The sequence below is a fragment of the Pleurodeles waltl genome, chromosome 5, assembly GCF_031143425.1.
Source record: "Pleurodeles waltl isolate 20211129_DDA chromosome 5, aPleWal1.hap1.20221129, whole genome shotgun sequence".
NCBI lineage: Eukaryota > Metazoa > Chordata > Amphibia > Caudata > Salamandridae > Pleurodeles > Pleurodeles waltl.
In genome coordinates, this window is record NC_090444.1 from 278,202,853 (window position 1) to 278,225,140 (window position 22,288).

Genomic DNA, 22,288 nt, shown 5'->3' on the forward strand with positions numbered 1-22,288 from the left:
ACGCCACACTACATGGCACCAAAGGGACAAGTAGATCTTTTTACAGGACAAATAGATTTGAGAAGCAACCTGTCCCCTGGACAAGTAGATATTTTATTAAATTCCACACCCCTGACTGCACCACTGTTACTTCATTTTTAGGAAAGCATCCTAGGAATATACTACACCGCTAAAGTTTCTCTCTCCATTCACTGATGCCTGCACACAAGAGAGGTTTAAAGATCCTTATCACGACACGAAGGGAGTGCACAGTACCTGATTTTGGCATATCTTCTGTGTTCCCATTGAGATGCCTCTCTCTGCTGTCCGTGTATCATTAACCATGACCATTAATCAGAGCCAGCTTTCAGACACTCAATTTCTAATGAGTAGTCCACACTCATGATAGAAGCCTTGTTAACTCAAGTTGGCCAGGAGCTTTATTAGTATTTGTGTTGCAGGTCCAGTGTTTTTTTATTTTTGGTGTGTTCATACTTTCGCTGCAGACGCCACAGGCATCGTGTACAGATCACTGGATAAACTGCACTGGGCATCTCCAAGTAGGCTGCTAGAATAAACATCTGCGTCACTACCCAAAAGTCTGAGCCTGCCACTGTACTATAACTTGCTCACCTTCTACTGAGTAATGCTAGGTGTCGCTTATTAACTTTTAATCTTGGTTGAAAGTGACTGGTATTTGCAAGAAGATAACCCACAAAGCCAAACCAACTGATAACACACTTTGCTAGAAAAGCCAAAAAGGGCACTGTGTACCTCCTAATTGGAGGTATTCAAATTTTCACCAAGTTTGTGTTTTATTTTGCTTGGTGAAAAGGGATAAATATTGTCCTAATTCAACCAAAAGTACTACATCAACTGGACTTTAATGAAACTCTGTATTCAAGCCTAGAGAGATGTTTCGCAGAAACAGGTCACTGCCCGTTACAATTTCCTTCCAGGTCAGGACCACACATATAATTTATAGAAGTCCAGTGGCTGGAACCTCCCATGAATCAATAGAGGTCTGTGTTGAATAGATACCCACTGTCACTTGGGTGGCCCATCCAACCTAAAACTGTGACTGCTTAGTTCCAAGATGGTAGTCCATGAGGTCTGGTCCCCCCCGTAGGGTCAACTTGTTGTTATTCCACTCCCCAGCAGTCTTACTGGACTGATGGGAGGCCTGATTGCCCTCAAAATGGTAGTTATAACAGATAAGTGCCACTGGGAAATGAGGTCATATGAACTGATCGACTGGCCACCCTGAATTTTATCATAGACTTGAGTGAAGAACTAGATACACTGTTGTAGCATGTCTGGCACATCTGACCCAAAGACTGCAGTCTGGAAAGAAAGACTATACAAAAAAAGTTCCCAAAGTCTGCGTACACACTCTTTTACGTAGATGACCATTTGTCATGAGGTCACATGTTACGTCAAAGCAGTGGCTGGTGTAAAACTTGATCTGAGGAGGTGATTGGACTTTGTGGGTTTATGCATACGATCATTTGAAGTGCTGTATCTTTCCTTCAGTAAAAAATACCTTTTTTCAAAGCTATATCTTACACTAGATATTTAGATTTGTATTTAAATTACATATCTCATACAGCATCTGTCAGCCCTAAAAGACACAAGAAAGTTAAGACACTGCCTAGTGCACGTGCTCTCCCCTAGGATCCAGAGAAATAGGCGAAGATAAAGGGCTGGTTCTGACAATAGGAGAGGCAAAAGATTTTCATACAAGAGTCACATTTAGGATGACTTTACCGTGATCCAATATATCCGCTGTTCCTATATTAACAAGCACTGGGATCATGCCTGCAAACTTTCAATTTCTTTTTTGCAAACATAGGACATAGGTATTAAAAGGGCACAAGGAATAAAACATAAACATGTTTTTGACCAATTCTTGTCAAAAATATTGTACAAGATAACGAATTGTAAAGATAAATTTAAAAAAAAAAACACGAAATGACAGAGGAAAGGAAAGCAGAGACTGCCCTACCAGCCCTCTCACTGTGAAGGACTACCTTTTCGACAGATGTGCACAAGCTAAAAGCCATCACTCACAATGAAGACTGGTTGAGGTAGGCTGACCTATACAGCCCGCATGTTGTGAGCTGTGTGGGGAGAAAACATGGTGTGATTGACAGTTCAACAAACCAGCCCATGAAGGGAACTTACCAAAAGCTAATGTGAGCATATGCAGATTGATGTATTTTTACTAAACGTTATATGGATAACATGAGTCTGGTAAAACAGCTAACAAGATGCTTCTAGATCAGACATAAAATGGATGACAGGTTCTGAAGCAGAAAGTTGAAGTATGGTAGAGGAACAATATCCGGATTCAAATTGTTCAGGATATATGAGCATTGCTTTTAAAGCATACAATAAGTGGAGGCGATCCGGTCACCTAGGGAGGTGGACATCATAGTGCGCTTCCAACTAGTGCAGTTGCGCTTACTGCATCAATCCTACTACACAAGGAAAATGCTGCATAAGATAGAACGGGCTTCCTCTGATGGGTCTATCAGTGGTTGTGGGGTGCAGGGGGGATTCCTGCACGCCCTTTGGCACTGCCCGAGGCTGAGGGAGTTCTGGGCTTGGGTCCAAGAGAGTCTGAGACGCGGCCGCAGTCAAATCGGAATTTCTGGGGAGATGGAAATCTAGGTCTCTACCCCAGACTCTTGTCTACACTGGGATTCGAAGTGGCGAAACGTAATATTGTGAGCTTGTGGGAGGCGGTTGAACCACCAACCGTGGATCAATGGCAAACAGATATGGACTGGTGCGGGGCGGCGGAACATCAGGCCCACAAGGGAAGGGAATGCCCGAGAAAAGGGAAAGAATCTGGCAAATGTGGTGGAATTACAGGATGCTAAAGGATGGCCTGGGGTGATGGAATGAAGGCATGCTGGTCGCTCAATATTGAGAAGGTGACAAACCTGTGTTTGTACAGGGTAGGTCTGGAGGGGTCACATGAGGAGGTTATCAAGTATACTGTTGTGGTATCCTGTGTGATACAAAGTGCTGACATAGGATTTGGGTTGTGTTATGGTGTTTTTCTAAAATACAAATTGTTTAAAGAAAAAAGAATACATTAAGTTAACATTGTCTGCAGAAAGCACGTGCAAGAGCAAACAGAAATAGAAGGAGGCTAAGGTACCACGGGCCGAAAAGAACCTTTGGAAACAATACTTACAATTTTCTGATGCGTTCCAAAGAATCTTTATCTTTAGCAACCATGTCTGCTAAAATATGCTGCACTCCTGTTTGTACTTCAAGCAAGGAAGACAATCCTGTAATCAGACAAAAAGTGACAACATGTTATAGTTTTCTACTACAGGACGAGCATACTGCTTGTAGAATGTTTAACATTATCATAAACGGGAAAACACCAGCCACTCAATTTTAAAATGCATTCTGAGGTGCACCTCCTTTACTTGAAACACTCTTCTGGTGCGCACCACCCATTTGCCTCAAATGTTTCGTCATGCAATGACACTGATCCCTTTCTTCCCTATTGACTGCTGTCAAAAGGATGACAAAGGTTGGTATGACGGAGAAAAAGCACTAGAAGAAATAAAAGCCATAAGGCCTTTTAAAAAAGAGAGGGATTATTTACATTTAAGTATCTTGCTAAGGGGTAGACATTTCAGACACTAAGGGGCAAACCTCTGACACCGCAATTAAAAAATATGGAGAGAAGGCAGCTGACATAGAGAACAAGAATGCACTGATGCAGCAATATATTACATTTACATGTAATAACAAGCACCTGCAATAGGTCTCGCATATTCTTGAGTTAGAGCTATTGGCATTATAAATTCATAACTGGGCTTTTCTTGCCACATATATTGGTCAACCCTGGCTCATAATTTCGTCTTTTCCTGCCATATAATTCCAGTGGTCCAGCATTTAACAAAACACTTCCATTTACCTTCTTCCTCTCTCTTAAAAGATATACAATTAGCATATAAACCTTTATCCGAAATAGACTTTTGTCATTAGAGTATTATGCTTAAGATACCAAAACAAAAATATTATTTGAGGTGGATTGGAGGGTGAAAGAAAAGATGGAGAGGACAAGTGGCGTAGCAACAGTGTCATGGGCCCTGGAGTAAGAAAGGCAAATGGTTGACTGCAATTTACTGAAAAAACAGCAGTAATTAGAGTTGAGTGAGGTCCATAGGTCTCTGGGCCCCAGTGCCACTGCACCTGTTGCCCCATTGATAACTAGGCCTCAGGAAAGAAAGCAGATGGGGCAGAAAAAGAGAAGCAAAAGGAATACAACAAACAAAAGGAAGAAAGAGAAGGGGTCGCAAAGAAATAAAAGAAGGGAAAGAAAGAACGAGAAACGTGTGAGACAATACAAAAAAGGGAAGGAAGCTAGCAAGCAAAAGATAAAGAGGAAAAAAATGAAAGAAGAGTGAAGAGAAAGAAAAATGAACATTAGAGAAAAAAGAGAAATGGTGAGAGAAACAAGCAGCAAAAGAACCTGGGCATGTATGTACTGACACATTTCCCACGGACATAGAATGGGAAAACCACTTGACACTTCGGATCCTGACAATTAACTTGTGGTTTCCACATACAGATGGGAGAAGAGGGATTTATAGTAAAACCTGAATTGACAGATAAAGATAAGTAAAAACACCAGAGAACCGAAGAAAGAAAGATCTACAAAAAAAAAGTGAAATACATTTAATGAGTCAAAGGAAATAAATAAAAAAGACAAAGAAAGAATGAAGGGAAGAGAAAAAACGTGAAAGAATGAATGCCTGATGATGAAAAAAGAAAGTAACGAAACAAGGAAAGAAATAACCAAGTTTTTGCGAGTTTGAAAGAGGAGGTAGCAAGAGGAAGAGGGAAATAAAAAAGGGAGAGGAGTAGAAATGAACAGTTGAAAGAAAGAGAAAAACTGTTAACATGGATTTTAAGAGCTGGAAAGAGAAAAGTGTGGAAGAAAGAAAACATTAAGAGTAAACAGAGTAAAGGAAAGAACGGAGTGAGATAGGTGAGACAGACCCTCCCAAATAAAGATGGCAGCTAAGAATAGATTTAGGCCATGATTTAATAAAAGTGGAACTGCACCCAGTGCAGCGCCACTTTTCTTGTGTCCCTTAGCATTCCCCTAACGCCACCAAGTGTGCGCTGTATCTAAGATGCGGCACACCATGCCGGTAGTTAGGGAACTAGCGTCAAACTTTTTGACACTAGTTCTGAGCTTTGCAGGATTAGCGTAAAAAATGTGGACGCTAAACGTGCAAAGTCCATTGAGGACCATTGTAAACAATGATGTGCCTCCTTTTAATGCCTGCTCTGCACAGCCATTAAAAGTGCCGAAGAAAATGACGAAAAAAAAATCGCTTAGATTTCTTTGAGCCATTTTTTCAACCCCCCTTAGCAGAATTATATGTGAACCCCAATACAGCAATATTGGGGTGCTTCCAATCAGGATTCAGAGTGTAGACAGAGCTGTGTCCCACCCAGTGCTGGAATATAAGAAGCAGCGGGTGAGGAATAAGAAACGGAACGCCATGTAATTCCTGGTATTGGAATAATGGAGCGCTGCAGGTTAGGGTTGAGGTGCATGGACAGAGTTGCATGTCGGCTGCAGTACTGAAAGAGTAACGGGCACATAAGGTCAGAAGTGAGGTATGTTAATGGAGCTGTATGCGGAACCTAGTATTGGCGTGCCACTGTTGCCGAGTGTTAGCCTGGAGGTGCCCTAGTGAATCTGCGAGAGGGGCCCAGTATGGAGGTGGCATTTCCTCTGAACCACAATAGCATGGAGTCCTGAAGGGCATGAGCCTTAGTACTGAAACGAAATATGCATTGAATGGAGTCCTGAAGGGCATGAGCCTTAGTACTGAGAAGAAATTTGCACTGAATGTTAGAATTGATGGATTCTGGTGGAGGTGTGGTGGTTCCCATCAACAGTGGCATTGGATGTTAGACTTGAGGTGCACTGTCTAAGCTGTGTTTTGCTCTTTTGGGTCTAGTATTGGCTTGGCAGTGGGACTGAATATTAGAATTGAGCTGCTGTAATGGAACTGTATGTGAGCGGGGTCCCAGTATGGGAAAGGAAGTGACCTCGCCAGGTAGAACCGAGGTGCACTGATGGAGCTGCGCCCGAGGTCCCAGTACTGGAACAGCAGACTGTGCTGACTGTAAGAACTGAGGTGCTCTGGCAGACAGTGTGTGTGGGGTTCTGGCATTGCTGATGGCTTGGAGTGTGTGAACTGAGGTGCACTGATGGAGCTGCGCCTGAGTTCCCAGTACTGGAACAGCAGTGGGTACTGACCGTAAGAAATGAGGTGCTCTGGCAGACAGCGTGTTGGGTTCGGGCACGGCTGAGGGACTTGGAGTGTGTGAACCGAGGTGCACTGATGGAGCTGCACGCCAAGTCCCAGTACTGGAACAGTAGAGTATACTGACTGTAAGAACTGAAGTGCTCTGGGAGACAGTGTGTGGGTGTTCTGGCCCTGGAACAGCTGAGGGCTTGGAGTGTGAGAACTGAGGTGCACTGAAGGAGCTGCGAGTGGGATCCTAGTATGGAACAGTAGTGGGCACTTTCCCAAAGGACTGCGGAGTCCTGGTAGAGCTGGGTGAGGGGTCCTGGCACTGGGACAGCAGTGGTCACTGAGTGTCTGGAAAGAGGTGCTTTGGCTGAGCTGCATGTGGGTATCAGAGCCGAAAGAGCAGGGGCGCCTTACAAACATTTCCTAGGTGACATCGAGTTACATCTGAGGGTGGGGCCTCTGGATGGGGGAACATTCCTGTATGTTTGTTGGGACAAAAGTGGAGGTAGCAGGTTAATTTACAGACCACTGAATTACTTAATTAGGAAAGGTCAGGCACATCTGCCTAAGAAAGCAGGAAATGTCAAGCTGTCACAATGTATTCCAAAGTTCATGAAAACAATTTTGTGGTATGCAGATACCACTGCTAATTTTGTTGCAGACCCTGATGTAAGAAGCCCTGGGCGGCTAGGCTACAAGGAATTACAAGCCATTCTCCCTTGCTCTCAGCACCATGGACCACATGCAGGCAGACCAAATGTGGCCAAGATAACAGCCTGATTTATAGCCTTGCTTACACTATGTTCAGAAACTGCGGTGCTCTGGCAGACACCGTGTGTGGGGCTCCTGGCACTGGCACGGCTGAGGTCTTGGAGTGTGTGAACTGTGGTGCACTGATGGAGCTGTGCCCGAGGTCCCAGTACTGGAGCAGCAGAGAGTACTAACTGCAAGAACTGAGGTGTTCTGACAGACATCGTGTGTGGGGTTCCAGGCACTGGCACGGCTGAGGGCTTGGAGTGTGTGAACTGAGGTGTACTGATGGAGCTGCGAGTGGGATCACAGTATGGGGCAGAAGTGGGCACTATCTCTAAGGATTGCGAAGCCCTGGTAGAGCTTGGTGCCTAGGCTACAAGCAATGACAAGTGATCCTCTGCCCTTGCTCTCAGCACACAGACAGGCATGCTTGGTAAAGAAAATCCAAGCCAAAGAAGGGCAGGAGGCAGTCAGCTGAGAGAGGGTGCAGAGAGCTCACAAAGACCAAATGTGACTAAGATAATGGCCTGATTTATAGCCTTGGTTACAGCTAAGCTCAGAGGAAGAATGCTCTGCAAATGAAAAGGGAAGCTTCCCGGGACAGGAGCGGGAAACAAAGTAAAAAACAAAAGCCCCCTGCAGACCAGATAAACCGGACAAAGCGCAATTATAGAGTAGTTGGCCCCTGCTCCCATACAGAAGAAGGAGGGACAAAAAGGCATGACTGACCACTAGCAAGCAGAGATTTTTAAATGACACTGAAACTAACAAATGAAATAGCTGGAAGCCCACAGAAAATAAAATACTTAAAAATACACAAGAGGCTGTACGCTTAGCTAAAAAAGAGATAAATTTGTGTTTTGAAAAGAAGAAAAAAGCGTAAATGGCTGTCAAAAGGCAGAAACGAGAGGTGCAACACTGCTCAAGGTAAGGAGTTGCGGTGCCTGCCATTTCAATAATTTAAATAGACTGCTGAAACAAGGAGGGATAGTGATGTAATCGTCAAAGTAAAGTTGTGTAAAAGTTATGGTTCTCAGAGTGCTTTCAGTTTGGAAAGCTGCAGTCAAACACTGCTGTCTTTCTTCACACGATGAACTGTGTTCTTCTACTCAACAATAATGTCTTGGAAGAATGTTGCATGGGAATATTATTACAGTCACTTGATGTCACATCAAAAACATTCCCTGCAGCGTATGCAAAATCAATAAAATTGTCTGCTCGGGATATAGTTGCAAAGTGAAGTGCTACAGCGTCCTTACCTCTTGTGGTGCAAGAGTGACAGAACAGATTGTTTTTCAATACTGCAGCCTTCTTACTAAGGTACTGTTAATACTGTGTGTTGTCAAGTTAGGAAATTAAAGTTTGATGAATATTTCGGAGTATGAACAGGAGAGAAACCAAAAACTCCACAACTCCCTTATGTCCCATTGCTAGAAATGGGGTTATTGGATTGGGAGGGGGAGGTGACACTATTAACTCAGTCAGTCAGTCAGTCAAAATGCTTTATTCGGCAAATGCCATAAAAGCACAGAGAATTCATATAAATTAACAATTGAAATACATAAAAATGAAATATGAAAAATGTAATTTACAGAGCAAAGCAATTCAGGAGCATGACCCAATGCCAAAGCTAATTACAGTACCATCTCGACCAAAACACATCAGATCCTGGTAGCAATACAGGATCTGATAAAACTTAAAACAAAATAATAAATGTAGTACCCTTGAAGTTTATGCAAAGTCTTAGCAGCCTTATCGTGCAGACGTTTTGTCTGAATTATAATAACAATATAAAATTATTTTAAGTTGTTATAAGTATCCAAGATAAAATGACAAAGCTCACTTACATCAAAATCACGAATGCATTTTAAAGTCATATCTGAATCCAGGCTAAACTATTGTACAACTGTATCAGCAGATTAATATTGTTTCCTGATAGCAATAGCAGATCTAATAAAATTTTGTACTGGATAACAGATTTTAATTTCTGGCAGTTTTTGAACATTTGTCATGGCATCCTTGTAGTGTGTGAATTTTAATGTACGTAAAAGAGGCAATATAAAAGCATATCTAGGAATAGTATAAAGTGTACAAAATAGAAAAAAATGACAAGTGCTCTGCTTAGATCTAGCATCACAAGGGCAAAGTGGTAACTCTTTTTGCCAAATACATTGTTTGGGGAAAGCCACTTTATAATGAATTAAGTTTAATCTAAATAGAATTAAAAAGGAACATATTATTGGACTCGAAAACCAAGTTAAATAAGGTTCCATTGTAACCACGGTTGAAATCTGGGCATAAGATTCAAAAGTCTTTAACTTCACGGCACTATGAAATCTGAGGCTCAAGGTATAATAGGTATACCGTTGTTTCACCACCTCCTTTGCATTTATAGACAAAGACTCTGGGTCTGCAAGCATGTTCTAAAGCCCCAAATTTTGAAAAGATGTTTGCAAATATGAGAGCCAAGGAATTCTATTTGATTTGGCCAAATGTAAACAAACAGCCATACAATCTTGTACCAGGCTGGCTGCAGGGTTTCTCCAGCATCTGATCCACAGCAAGAGTGGGGCAACAGCAATCAAGTCCTCTATATGTCGTTAATCCAGTTCCTTGTGACAAATGATATTTGCTACACTCTTAGGTACCATCAATAATCTGATGGCAAATTTGTTCTCAACACGTTGAAGCATATCTACTTTAGCGTAACCCCATGGACCCACCCCATATGAAGCTGCTGATACACACTTATAATTATAGAGCATAACGATCTGAGATATTGGTCTATGGCCCAATTTACGGGCAAAGTGAAATATCGCTTCTGTATTTCTCACCAGTTGCTGGGTCTTAAATTTAAAATGGGAGTTCCACAACATAGAGGAACTTGCATGCATACCTAAGTAGCAGAAGTCTTTCACATTATTGATAATGTTTCCTCCCATGGTGAATTGCTTGGACTTTGAATTTCGGGGGCCACACGTCATTACATAAGTCTTCGAGAAATTTACTTTCAGATCAAGGTCCTGCATAAAAAATTACAAAGATATCCAGCAGGCCTTGAAGATCATTAGCTGTACGGGCAATTAATACAGCATCATCTGCGTATAGTAATACTGGGAGCAGTCTCTGACCCATCTTAAGGAAATCCTTTCCATGTTTTATTAAAAAATCATAAAGCCCATTTATATATATCAAAAAATGGAAATGGGGCTAAGATAAATCCCTGCCTTACTCCTCGACTTGATGGGATAGGGGAGGTTCTCTCGCCATGCAAGCTAAACTGAACTGAAACCTTTAGATCTCTTTGTAAACGCTTTATTAGCTCCAACAGATTCATATTGATCCCCAGGGTTTCCATAATTTGCCAAAGTTTCCCTCTATTTACCAGATCAAAAGCGCTTGAGAGATCAATAACTGCCATGTGAATAGATTATTTTTTGGCAGTTACATATTTGCTAAGAATGTGATGCAAATGTAGTGCTTGTTCCACCGTGCCTAGACCAGGCCTAAAACCATATTGAATTAGGGAGAGAATCTGTGCCTCCTTCACCCAGTCCTCCAGCCGTGAGAGAATCACGCTCCCCAAAATCTTAGCCGAAGAATCAATAAGGGAGATTGGCCTATAACAAGTAGGATCTCGTCTGTTACCCCTTTTAAATATAGGGATAATAATGGCCAATTTCCATGAGGAAGGAATATTACTCTTTTCTAGACTTCTTAGCATGTTTGTAACTAATAGACCCCAAGCAATTGGCATAGATTTAAAAATGTCTACAGAGACCTAATCGGGTCCAGGTGCCTTTCCTGGCGTTGAACGATTTATTGCTGTAATAACCTCATGAAGGTCAATAGAAATATCTAGAGTGTTCAAGTTCTGGTCTACAATATTCTGCTTAATTCTTTCATCCTCCTCAATCGGAAAATCATTTCCTGGGTGAAATAGTCTCGTAAAATGTTTCATCCAAACAGCTTCTGAGATTAAACAATCGTCCGCTTTAATATTACTATCAGAAAAATGCAGGTTGTTTACCACCTTCCAAAATGTTGATGTATCCTTCAATTCAGTAGCTACCACAAGCTCTTCCCATACTTTAGTTCTAATTTCCAAATTCCTCTCTTCTAGCGTTGCCTTATAATGACCGCTTGCCATTTTAACTAGATCGCTGGAAAAGGGAATAGTTCTAAGAGCTTTTTTAGGTTTTAATGAGCAGCTGAACACGCAGAATTAAACCATCGATGTACAACTGGACCCTGCGAAAACCTGTCGGTAACCAGTGCGTCAGAGATGGCATTACTTAAGTGTTCATATTCTTGGACTATGAAATCATGGGTTAACTGATGTGACAGACAAATATTAATAGAGTCTAACTTAGATTTTATAATTTTCTGATTGAATGCATTTGGATTTTTTTTTTCCCATTTCAAGTCAACACCAGAGTTTTTATTAAAAATTTAATTTCTTCTCTCTTCCCTATTCTTTAAATCCAGTTTAATATTATATGCTAGATCAATACCTAGGGGATTATGATCACTGGCACAGTGGGGTATAATCTTAAAATCATAAATTAAATGAAAATCAATAATACTCCCCTTCGAATTCCCTGTAAATGTGGGGATTTTTTGGATGTTTGCAGATGCTGTTGCTCTTGCGTATACAAGATCTTACTTACACATAAAAGAGTTTAAAGCTTCTCCTTCATTTGAATGAGTAAAATGGGTTAACGTCTCTCTACCCTCTATAGGTACGCTGCAGAAATGGGGAGTTTCCTGATGGCTTAGGGGTGTATTAAAGTCACCTACCCATAACATAACTAGCTCTTTATCCTGTAGTTGAATAGACAAATCATTAAAATCTGTTACATTCTCAAGGCTTCCCTTCAAAAGACCACAAGGTATATTATTATAAAAATGTATTATCAGGATACCCTTACTCCCATCAAATAATAATAGAACAATCATAAAATAGGACGAAGACCAGATTAAAGTTACCTCCATTATTGGTAATTGTAATGAAACAAGAACTAAAAAGCCCCCTCTTGCCCTTCATGCTATGGAGGTTATTGCAGGTTGATGTAAGGATAAAAAGCCATCCAAAAAAAAGGTGTCTTCTGACCAAGTCTCTTGGAAACAAATTATATCACATGTAGATCTCAACAAATCTGGGTTTTTTATTTTAGACCGGAGCCCCACAATATTCCAACTAATTAGTGTTAGAGGTTTACATCTTAATCCTGATACCAGTTCTTTCATTGTAATGTCATGAGCCATGGCACTAGGAGGAGTACCTATCAGGACCACCCCTTCCTCCAGTGGAAATGTGTCATGGCCTTCGCCTACCGTTAGCCCCTCCAGCTTATCCCTACCATGCCTATCTGTATCTATGAGTCAATCATTCTCATCTAAGGAATTAAGAACCTGAAAGCAAATGATAGTGGGAACGCTTGCCCGAAACTGAGGGATAACCGACCGTGGACTATGTTTACAGTGAGCTGCAGTACAGCGTAAAAGTAAAGTAGTCGGGTCATAAAAATGTCTTAATGGATAAATTTGAATCCCTTATTTAGTCCTGGTACAATAGTCCAGATCAACCAACAAGCGCTTGACTAAACAGGGATTAACAAAATTAATCACAACGCAATCACCCTCATAAGCTTTTCTTGATGGACCAACCCATTTCACTCTACATGCCATAAGAATCTTATTATTTAAATCCTCTTGATATTTAAGTTTAGTCCTCAACCAGTAAGCAGACTTCCTCGTTAAGGCTTGAGCATCTTCATTTGTATGGCTGTCCAAAGGAGGTACATTTGCTAAAACCAAGACATATGGCATGCATTCAGGAGGTAAATGCAAAGTCTCTTCACAGTTGTTAATGGAATGAGTGGAAGGGGGTTTAGACAACTAGGGTAAGACTCCTTTCGATTTTCCCATGGTAGCTTATGCTCAATATGTGAGGATCCAAGACCATCTGAAAGCTGAGCTAAAGATGGACCAATTCCATTTGGTGGAGAATTAAGTATTACATTTTCATTTTTGGACACAGAGTCTTGATTGTGTGGTTTCCCAAAATGAGATGGCCCTAGATTAAGAGTTTGAGAAAGTGTACCAATCACATTATTACAGAAACATTAGAGTCTCTTAGTTAACAGATTAATACGTTTCTCCTCCAGAGCTACACAAAATGGTTTAAGTATGGAGTCAATTATATAGGTGGGGTCAATTGAGATATCTTTCTTCTTGTCTCATTCACTTGTGGTATCCAGAACTGCCATTTCTCTGGCATTATTTCCCAGCTGTATATAACTTCTCTTTTTAGACCCTGACCCAGACCCTGAAAGTTGTTTATATTCTTAGCTCTTCTTCCCTCTCGCCTTTCCTTCAGGGGTGGGGAATCCACCTGAGAGCAGTCAATGGTTAAGTTTATATTTGGAACCTTATTTTTACTTAAATCTTGCAAGGATGGAACACTAAGTCCAGGCTGTAAGGTACCTGAGTTTGAATCCTTCAAAGGTGTCTGATCCACTTGTGTAGAATTTATAAGAACAGTGGGCTCCAAGGGTGGCCTCTGATCAGATTTCTGAACCACCCTCCTTTTGCACGCCATTCTTTCTTTTGCCCATTAAGTGGATAGTTCACGTACCTTAGAGATTCTACGTATATCAAATCGTTTAGCCAGCTTAAAGTAGAGGTGGCACAACCCCAGTCTATAGCAGGGGGGCGTTTTCAATGGGCATAGGTGCCTGACTCCTCCCCTGCAATAGCACCTCCTAGCAATGCTTAGTTCAACCTGGAATCCTTTCCAGGGATGTCCACAATAGGATTTAACAGGGGTACCTTCCTTCTCCTTCTCATTCTCCTCTGGCCGAACCACAAATAAATATTGTTCCTCATGGCCAAGTACGATGGCCCAGCCCAGCCTCTGTCGGCCTCGGACGGACGCAGATGGGCCTGCCCTTGGCCCCTGGCTTAGCCCGGGCGCGTCCCGCACCAAGGGAATATCAAGCGCTATTTAGCGCATCTGGTGGTGCGTGCTTCTGCGTCCTGCGTCGCCCCCTAAGACCCTGAGGGCAGCGAAAAGAAAGTCAAGTGTCCCGCGCCATGGGAATATCAAGCGCTATTTAGCACGTCTGGGGGGGGGTGTACTGCGTGCTCAGCGCCACCCCTTATGACCCCAGAGGCAGCGAAAAGTAAGTCAAGCGCCCCGCACTGCAGGAATATCAAGCGCTATTTAGTGCATCTGGTGGTGTGTGCTCCTGTGTCACGCGTCCTCCGGCGTCGCTCCCCATGACTCCTATTAACTCAATAACCACACTCTGATTAGGCCAAAACACAGACAATACCTACTAAATTCGTGATAGCCATGACACAAGCAGCAGACAGTTAGCCACTTAACAACTATTTAACCGGGAGACTACAACCACAATGCATCTGTTATATTGAACTCAGTTGTGGCAGGGAGGACTCACACAGATCAATACTTTAAAGAGGAGGATTGCACTACTATCAAGGATGTAGTGCAATAGGACTCCTTAATGTTTACTGTCCACTACTGTATTAAGATGGTTTTACAATATGTGGAGCAATGTAAACCACAGTATGCACTCTATTGGCTTTATATGTTCCTTTTTTCGCAATAAAAATATTTACAAAAAATAAATAAAACTGTAGACCAAACCATTTCAGCACTGAGTACAATGGGAGTTGAAATCGACAACACAAAAATAAGAGTAAATAAAGTTGTGCAGCCTTATTATAATTCAAAGGGTTCCGCAATCCCTGTACAAAAATGTGCCTCTAATTTGTTCATAATAGGCAATTTGTGACACACTCAGTCAAGATGTAGCCACTCTATAATTACTTGTTACAGATGAGTTCTGACTTCACAACGCCTGATGACAGAGCCAGCAGCCATGGAGAAAGGCAGGCTAGGTCACAGAGCATAATTAAAGCAGTTGTTTAAAGAAGGGAAATGAAATGTGTTTTATCTTTCTTCTGCTCTGTTTTCCTACCTGCACAGTGACACGTAGAAAGGAGATATTTATGGCAACATGTTTATTGTTTGCACTCTTTAGGCAGTTATAGAAAAGTTAGATTCTGCATGTTTCTACACATTCCGAGCTACTGCACTTTAAAAAAAAGAAACTATCACGTATTAAACTGACAACTATCTAACCATGTTTTTTGATGTGCTTAATTTTACACTATAGAGTGTATTCTTATTCTTCATATGTGCATGTGAAAGAGCTTCACAAAAATGGCTTTAGTGTTTTGTGGAAAGGTGATGGTGTGCCAAGTGTTACAGGGATTAAAGTACCACATGCATACATGATAAGGCTATTGGAAGCCACCTTATAGTTCCATAACATTACAGAGGAACTCTGCTTTTGGGCTCATTCCTTTATGTGATCTTTGAACTCTTTGATTTACAATATTTTTATTTAACAATATTTTTATCATTTATGGCAGAGGGAACTTTTCCAACATACGCTGCGCCTCAAGTAACCCATGATAGCATTATGCCTATGCACTTAAGACAGCTAAAAGGGGAGAAATTGGCCACGGTGGCCAAGATGGCACCCACAAGTTAATACCGCTCCCGAGGCCCCTTCAATACCCATCTCCATCCTGCCTGGTGGCACCTTATTTCTCCCCCTCCCCCCCATGTGTAGGGGCGACGAGGGTCTTCCGGACAGGTGGCAGGCGGCACAGGAACCACTGGGCCAAACGGCAGCTTCCTGAAGAACTCCTGCCCACCGCAGCCCATTACAAAGATGGCAGCCCACACAGGGATCGTGCCGCAGCGGAGTAGATGTGACCACAGTCCCAGCGATCCGTGCTGTTGGAGGGTTGGGGGACATGGGGCCTCATTCCAACCCTGGCGGTCCAAGACCGCCAGGGCCACGGGCAACGGAAGCACCGCCAACAGGCTGGCGGTGCTTCATTGCCCATTCTGACCGCGGCGGTAAAGCCACGGTCAGAAAAGGGGATCCGGCGGTTTCCCGCCGGATTTCCCCTGGCTGGGCTGAACCTCCATGGCGGCGCTGCAAGCAGCGCCGCCATGGGGATTCTGACCCCCTTACCGCCAGCCTGTTTCTGGCGGTTTTCACCGCCAGGAACAGGATGGCGGGAATGGGTGTCGTGGGGCCCCTGGGGGCCCCTGCATTGCCCATGCCACTGGCATGGGCAGTGCAGGGGCCCCCTAACAGGGCCCCAGCATGATTTTCACTGTCTGCATAGCAGACAGTGAAAATCGCAACTGCACCCGTCGCACCCCTGCAACACCGCCGGCTCCATTCGGAGCCGGCTTCTGTGTTGCAGGGCCTTTCCCGCTGGGCCGGCGGGCGCTCCCTTGGCGGGCGCCCGCCGGCCCGGCGGGAATGTCTGAATGGCCCCCGCGGTCTTTTGACCGCGGAGCGGCCAAGTGGCGGCGTAAGTTTGGCGGGCGGCAAACTTAGAATGACCCCCATGGTCTTGAGCAGAGAGGTGGGTGTGCCCATAGGATGGAGGAGCAGAGGGCCGCCACCTACAGGACTGCTCCAATCCCAATGCAGGGAGTGACTTTGCAGTTGATGCCATCATTGCTGTGCCAGCCCCCCCTTGGGCACCGCCTGATGTGTTCCACCCACTGGGTCATCACACTGGGACCTGCTTAACATGTGGGTTCTCCTAGAGGTGGCGCTGCGGAGGCCTTAAAACTCCTTTATGGCAGTGAGCTGTTGGCTCCTCCTCGTTTAAATGCAGTTGGCTACCTGATGCCCTCCAGTGTTTACTGCTGCACTGACCTCTCGAGGTAAGTAGGCCATAGGTGGAGAAGTGAAGTCCACTTCTCCTTCATCTAGAGGTGTTGTGGCAGAGATGGGTCATGATAAGGCACCGCCTCCACCACCACCCTCCGACCCTGGGCCAGACCAAGACTGACCAGTTCACTAAGCTGGTGTCCGGTGCTACTTCAGCTGCTTTTGGAGCCCAGAGACCGCCCCCATACAATCTGACCTCTCGACTAGGACTCCAGAGAGGCAGTTAAGACTATGGAGGGTGAGGTGCCAGTTTCATTATTGCACCAGGACCTTCAAATGTGGCCAGCTGTGTGACAGCGGCAGAGACCAGGGTGTCCATGGTGGAGGATAAGGTGACCACCCTTAAACTCCAGGTTTCTAAAGTGCTTTCAAATGATGGTAGTGCTCAAAGACCAGCCCAGGGATGCTGAAAACCACTCACGATGGAACAATCTGAAGTTTGTGGGATTCCCGAAGGGTTCGGAGACCTCTGATGTGGAGCAGTTCCTGGAAGAATGGCTGCAGTCTGGCTTCCTGGCTGACAGGCTCTTACCTTGGTTTGTGGTGGAAAGAGCACATAGATCATTGACCCGCTAGCCCACTCTCCCAGGGCCCTGGTCCATGCATTCATAGTATACCTTCTCAATCACCACAATAGGATGCTATTCTCAGGGAGGCACAGGCGCACTCCAACCTGTGCTTTCAGAACCAGAGGATTATGATCTTCCCTGATTATACCTGCACGGTCCAGCAGGCTCAGAGTGATTTTCAATTCAAACACTTATTTCTTCGAAACCCCAGCACAAGCCTGGGAACTGGCAGTAGAGAGGAGGGAACATACTCAAACCAATGGGCCAGGGGGATCGAGCTCCTTGGTAGGGGCAGGGCGGTGCTCTGTGTCTTCCCCCAACTTCAGCCCAGAGGAAACATGCCCGATCCGTAAGATTCGATCGCACCACCGTGGGCCCTGGGGTTTTTCTGGCTCCGACAAAGGAAGTGTGGAGTATATGGGTACTGCCTCTGACAATACCTTGACAGGCACACCAGAGATTTTTGGTCCAAAGATGATGATGAACTTGGTGTTCCTCCATGAGCCAGTGTGAACAATTCTCTTGGTCCATATTCTGAATTGGTTTGCACTGTTTATCTTAATGTTTTTGCTTTCAGGTTTCATGTGAGACTGTACTTTTGATTGTTGTAAGGAGCAAAGATACAGTAAGGGACCACTAGGGCTGTCAGCCTTTGGACTGATTGTTACAGTTATTTGAGGGGTTAAGGTGTCAGATGCTTCCAGGGTAGAAGTATGGGGTGGGGGAAAGCTGGGGGTTTTGGGTGCCCTTTTTGTTGCCAACAGTTCAGCCACACACTCCTTAGTCAGTTTTCAGCATTCTAACCCATGTGATTCTCCTTTCAGTAACCCTTCTGCCCTACTTGGGGTTATGCTCTCACTGGCCTCCCCGCTGCCCTTGTCCCCAGGGCCTAGCCCAACTGCTTTTCCGATTCAATGGTGGCGGTTAGGGTATTATTTTGGAATCGAACGGCCTGCTGGATCCCATCAAGAGTTCTGCTGTCCTTTGTTAAGTTTGGTGATTCCAGCCAACAGTTCTCATGTTCTGGGGTACTCATCTGCTGGGTGCACATGTTCTTTTACTGGGTCACTTTGGTTATGATAGGATTTATCAAGTAGGGTTTTCTTGGGGCTCCCGGTGGGTGGACAACTTGCTGCACAGGGGATTTCTTTTCGGGGTGTCCACATCTCACATAGACCCCCAAGGGAGGTATGGGGGCTAGAATATCAGCTAGAAGGCCAACATTGCAATTTTCTGTCAGTCTATGTTCCGCAGCCTCAGTTCCAGGACACGCTGCAGTCCCTTGGGGCTCTTCTTTTGAACCTCCCACATTGGTGTCAACGTGGAGGGGGACAACTTTAATGTGGTTCCCAAGCATGTATTAAGACACTTCTGGACCCTCACAGCTTTCAGAGACTGGTGTGCTCCCGTCAACTGATGGCCTTGGCAAATTCCATTGGACTCTGTTGCATGGCATACGTACACCCCTGCAATTCTACCTTTACTCATTCCTCAGCGATGCACAAAACTGTCACGCATTGACTTGGTTTGGATTCCCACGATGGATGCACTGTGACTTTCGGATCCTGAGGTACTCCCCGGGGTATTTCAGATCACCCACCCCTCTCGTTCTAATTTGGTCTCGCCCCTGGGGGTGGTGCGACCTATGTGGCAGATTAATGCCTTGTACCTTACGGATCATGCATGTTCCACATTTGTTGAAGAGGAGGTTTGCTCCTACTACATGATCAATGGGGGTATGGTGGAGTCGACAGGCACAGTATGGACAGCCAGTAAAACCACCCTACGAGGCTTTGTTAAAGGGTATGTTCTGAGCCAACAGTCCCAAAGGCTGAAGCAGACAATGGCCTTGGATGCCCAGATCGTTTCTCTGAAATGACAGGTGCTGTGGAGGCCCTTTATTGAGCTAAAACATCAGCTGGTTCTGGCACGGGCTTGCCTGCATCAGTTTTCGTTGGAGGCACAGCAGTCTTGGAGGGCCTCCACACAGGGAGTCTACAAATCAGGTAGACAGCTATACTGGCTGCCCACCAGAGAAGTTGTCCCGAGGGTGATGCCCTTGATTAAGGACACTGAGGGATACCTGCGGGACTAGGCCCTTGATGTTGCAGAGATCTTTGTGGCTTACTGTCGTTCGTTATATGCGAGTGGACCCCCCGATACCGTGGTGAAATGGCACACCTGGTGCTACAGGATATCCTGCTGCCTTCGATCCCCTCATCATTGGCCAATAAACTTGACCAGTCAGTTACAGTGAAGAAGATTGGGGAAGCGCTCTCTAAGCTACTGCCAGGGAAAACCCCAGCCCTGATGGGTTTCCAGTTGAGTACTATCAGAAGTTCCGCAACCTTTTGCTTCTTCACCTGCTTGCAAAGTATAATGAGGGGGTGGACCTCGGGGCGTTCCCTGCGGAATTGGATGAGGCCACAATCATGCTGATTCTTAAACTGGGCTAACCGCTTAAGAGGTGTTCTTCATACCGCCCTATCTCTCTCATTAACATGCAAGTGAAGGTGTTTGCTAAGGGTTTAATCAATCGACTGTGTTGCACTTTGTCCTACCTGGTGCATCTAGATCAATATGGCTTTATACCCACCCGTGGCACTCAACACTGTATCCGTAGGGTCCGGGTGGCCCTCGCCCAAGCCCATCGCCTTCACCATCCTTTGGCTTTATTTTTTGTGGATTTCGAGAAGGCCTTAGACACGGGGGACTGGTCAATCCTGAAAGCAATTCTTGAGCGGGCTGGGCTGGAGCCTCATTTTTGCACCTAATGTGGGTCTTTTATACACTTGCTCTGCTGCTCGGGTTCGGGCCAACGATGTTTTGTCATCTACCAACTCTATTTGTTGGGTCATCTGTCAAAGTTGTCCCCTTTCTACTCTTTTGCTTGCCTTGGCAATTCAGCCCCTTGGATGCCTTATTTGCTGCTCCAGGGGTGGTCTTGGGGCGGAGGCTTGGAGGAATGTATTGCATTATACGCAGATGATCTTTTGGTGTTCCTGATGAACCCACAAGGCTGGGGCCCGAGATGCCTGGAAATCCTTCACATTTATGGGCAGGCATCTGGTATGTGGGTCAATGAGGCTAAATCCCTGTTGGTCCCCATTGCCGGTGACACGAGTAATTGCTTGTGGAAGTCCATAATACCTTTACGTCATCTGTCCTTTAAATACCTCAGCATTCATGTCTTGCTTCTTCCAGACTTGGCTCTGAGTCTTCATCTGACACCACTGGTTATTTAAATGAAGCAGGACCTGCGACAGTGGGGTCACCTACTGTTGCTTGTCCTAGGGAGAATGGCCCTTTTTAAAATGATGGTTCAACTCCGGTTTTTGTATGTTTCTCGAGCTTTCTATATCCATTTCCCCAGTTTTGTTTGCAGTCCCTTCTCTTGATGATCTGTACTTTCCTTGGGGTCAGTGGCCAACCCCAAGTAGCCTTTGAGAGTTGCCAGCAGTCCTCATTTGATGGTGGGATGGGAATGGCGGATCTTTGCTGCTATTACCCATCGTCGCAGCTGGTCTTGATTAATGACTGGTTCTCCTGGGACTGGAGTGGTGCCTTGCTTGGCCTAGACAGGCTGCTGGGCCTACTCTTCCTGCTCTCTCGCTGACTGCACCCGGGTGACATTGCTGTGCTGAAGGGCCACGCTTCTTTTTGAAGGTTGGAACAGTCGGCTTACCGGGGTGACCCCCCTGTGGTGAGGGACATGGCTACACCAAACTATGGGGTTGGAGGGCTTTGTGCAGTGGGATAGGATTGAAATCACTCACCTCTGGCACCTTTGGACACAGGAGGGTGACTTCCAGCATATCTGGTGGGCAGGCACCTCGCTTACCATTTTCAGGAAGGTGATGCTGAGCCACAACTAAGGGCACTTTGGTATACCCTAAACCTGCACACTATCACACAATCACACTGGGGATACACCCTGCCTTCCTGGCAGAAATGACACATGCAGACTGGTACCTTGTAAGCAATAAGACTGGAGCAGCCAAACAGCGTATAGTCCGAGCCTGGAAATCCTCCACTGCTCCTTCGATAGCAACTTGGTTTATACAGCTATGGCACACTACGGCCATGGCACAGACGACATACAAACTGACCTTTACTGATATAAAGTTCCTACCCCTATGTACGCCTCTCATTGACTACATGTACCGTCTGGAAAACTTATGTTTCCAACCCCCCCAGGCTCTGAGCGGTACATCGGTTCGATTCATTTTACTAGGTGCATATGCCTTCTTCTTTCTAAAGTGCCCACTGGCGATTCCTGGATTACATCTTAGACCTGGGCCCTTCCTCAAGGCCCCCTCTCCTGGCAGACTTTGACTGGAGACCAAAAACCTCCACTTGGTTTTTCCTAGTGTCCTCAGTTTGCTCACCCATGTTTGATGCATTCTGCTTGCAACCAGACGCTAGTAGATACTGGAGCGCTGCACTAAGTCCCTTTCACGGGATCTTACTGTGTTCTTGTTAACAACATGTTGATAAACCAAGGAACTCTCCTTATTACATTTGCTAGAAATGAAACCAGATTTATTACATGTTTTTACAACATCATTTCTATGATTGTATTGCTGATAATGTGTATGCAGCACTCCATTCTTGCTGATGTAAAGCTAATGTAAATTTAAAATGTTAATAAAGAGATTCTTTAAAAAAAAGTGTACTGCAGGTGTTTTCTTTTCTAAATGTTTCTTTAAAAAGCACAATAAACCATACCTTCAACTTCGGGCTTTATAAAGGAAAAAAGGTTCAGTTGTGCAGGGGTTTCAATAAGAGCAATCGCTGCTGGTTCCAATCCAAGCTGTCTGGCCCTTTGTGCTTTGGTGCCTTTACTTCCAGTTTTAAATGGAGCATACTGAATAATGGATCA

The 22,288-nt window shown here is 44.6% G+C and overlaps 1 protein-coding gene across 2 annotated transcripts in view; it reads right to left on the reverse strand.

The window, feature by feature from the left end:
• Nucleotides 1-22,288, reverse strand: part of SRBD1 (S1 RNA binding domain 1) — a 759,215-nt gene that overhangs the window by 563,588 nt on the left and 173,339 nt on the right. For both annotated transcript variants that reach the window (XM_069234013.1, XM_069234012.1), the window contains exons 8-9: nt 22,135-22,273; nt 3,185-3,281 (exon numbers count right to left, since the gene is read on the reverse strand). In XM_069234013.1, the coding sequence (XP_069090114.1) occupies nt 3,185-3,281; nt 22,135-22,273 (236 nt within the window). The remainder of the gene's footprint in view (nt 1-3,184; nt 3,282-22,134; nt 22,274-22,288) is intronic.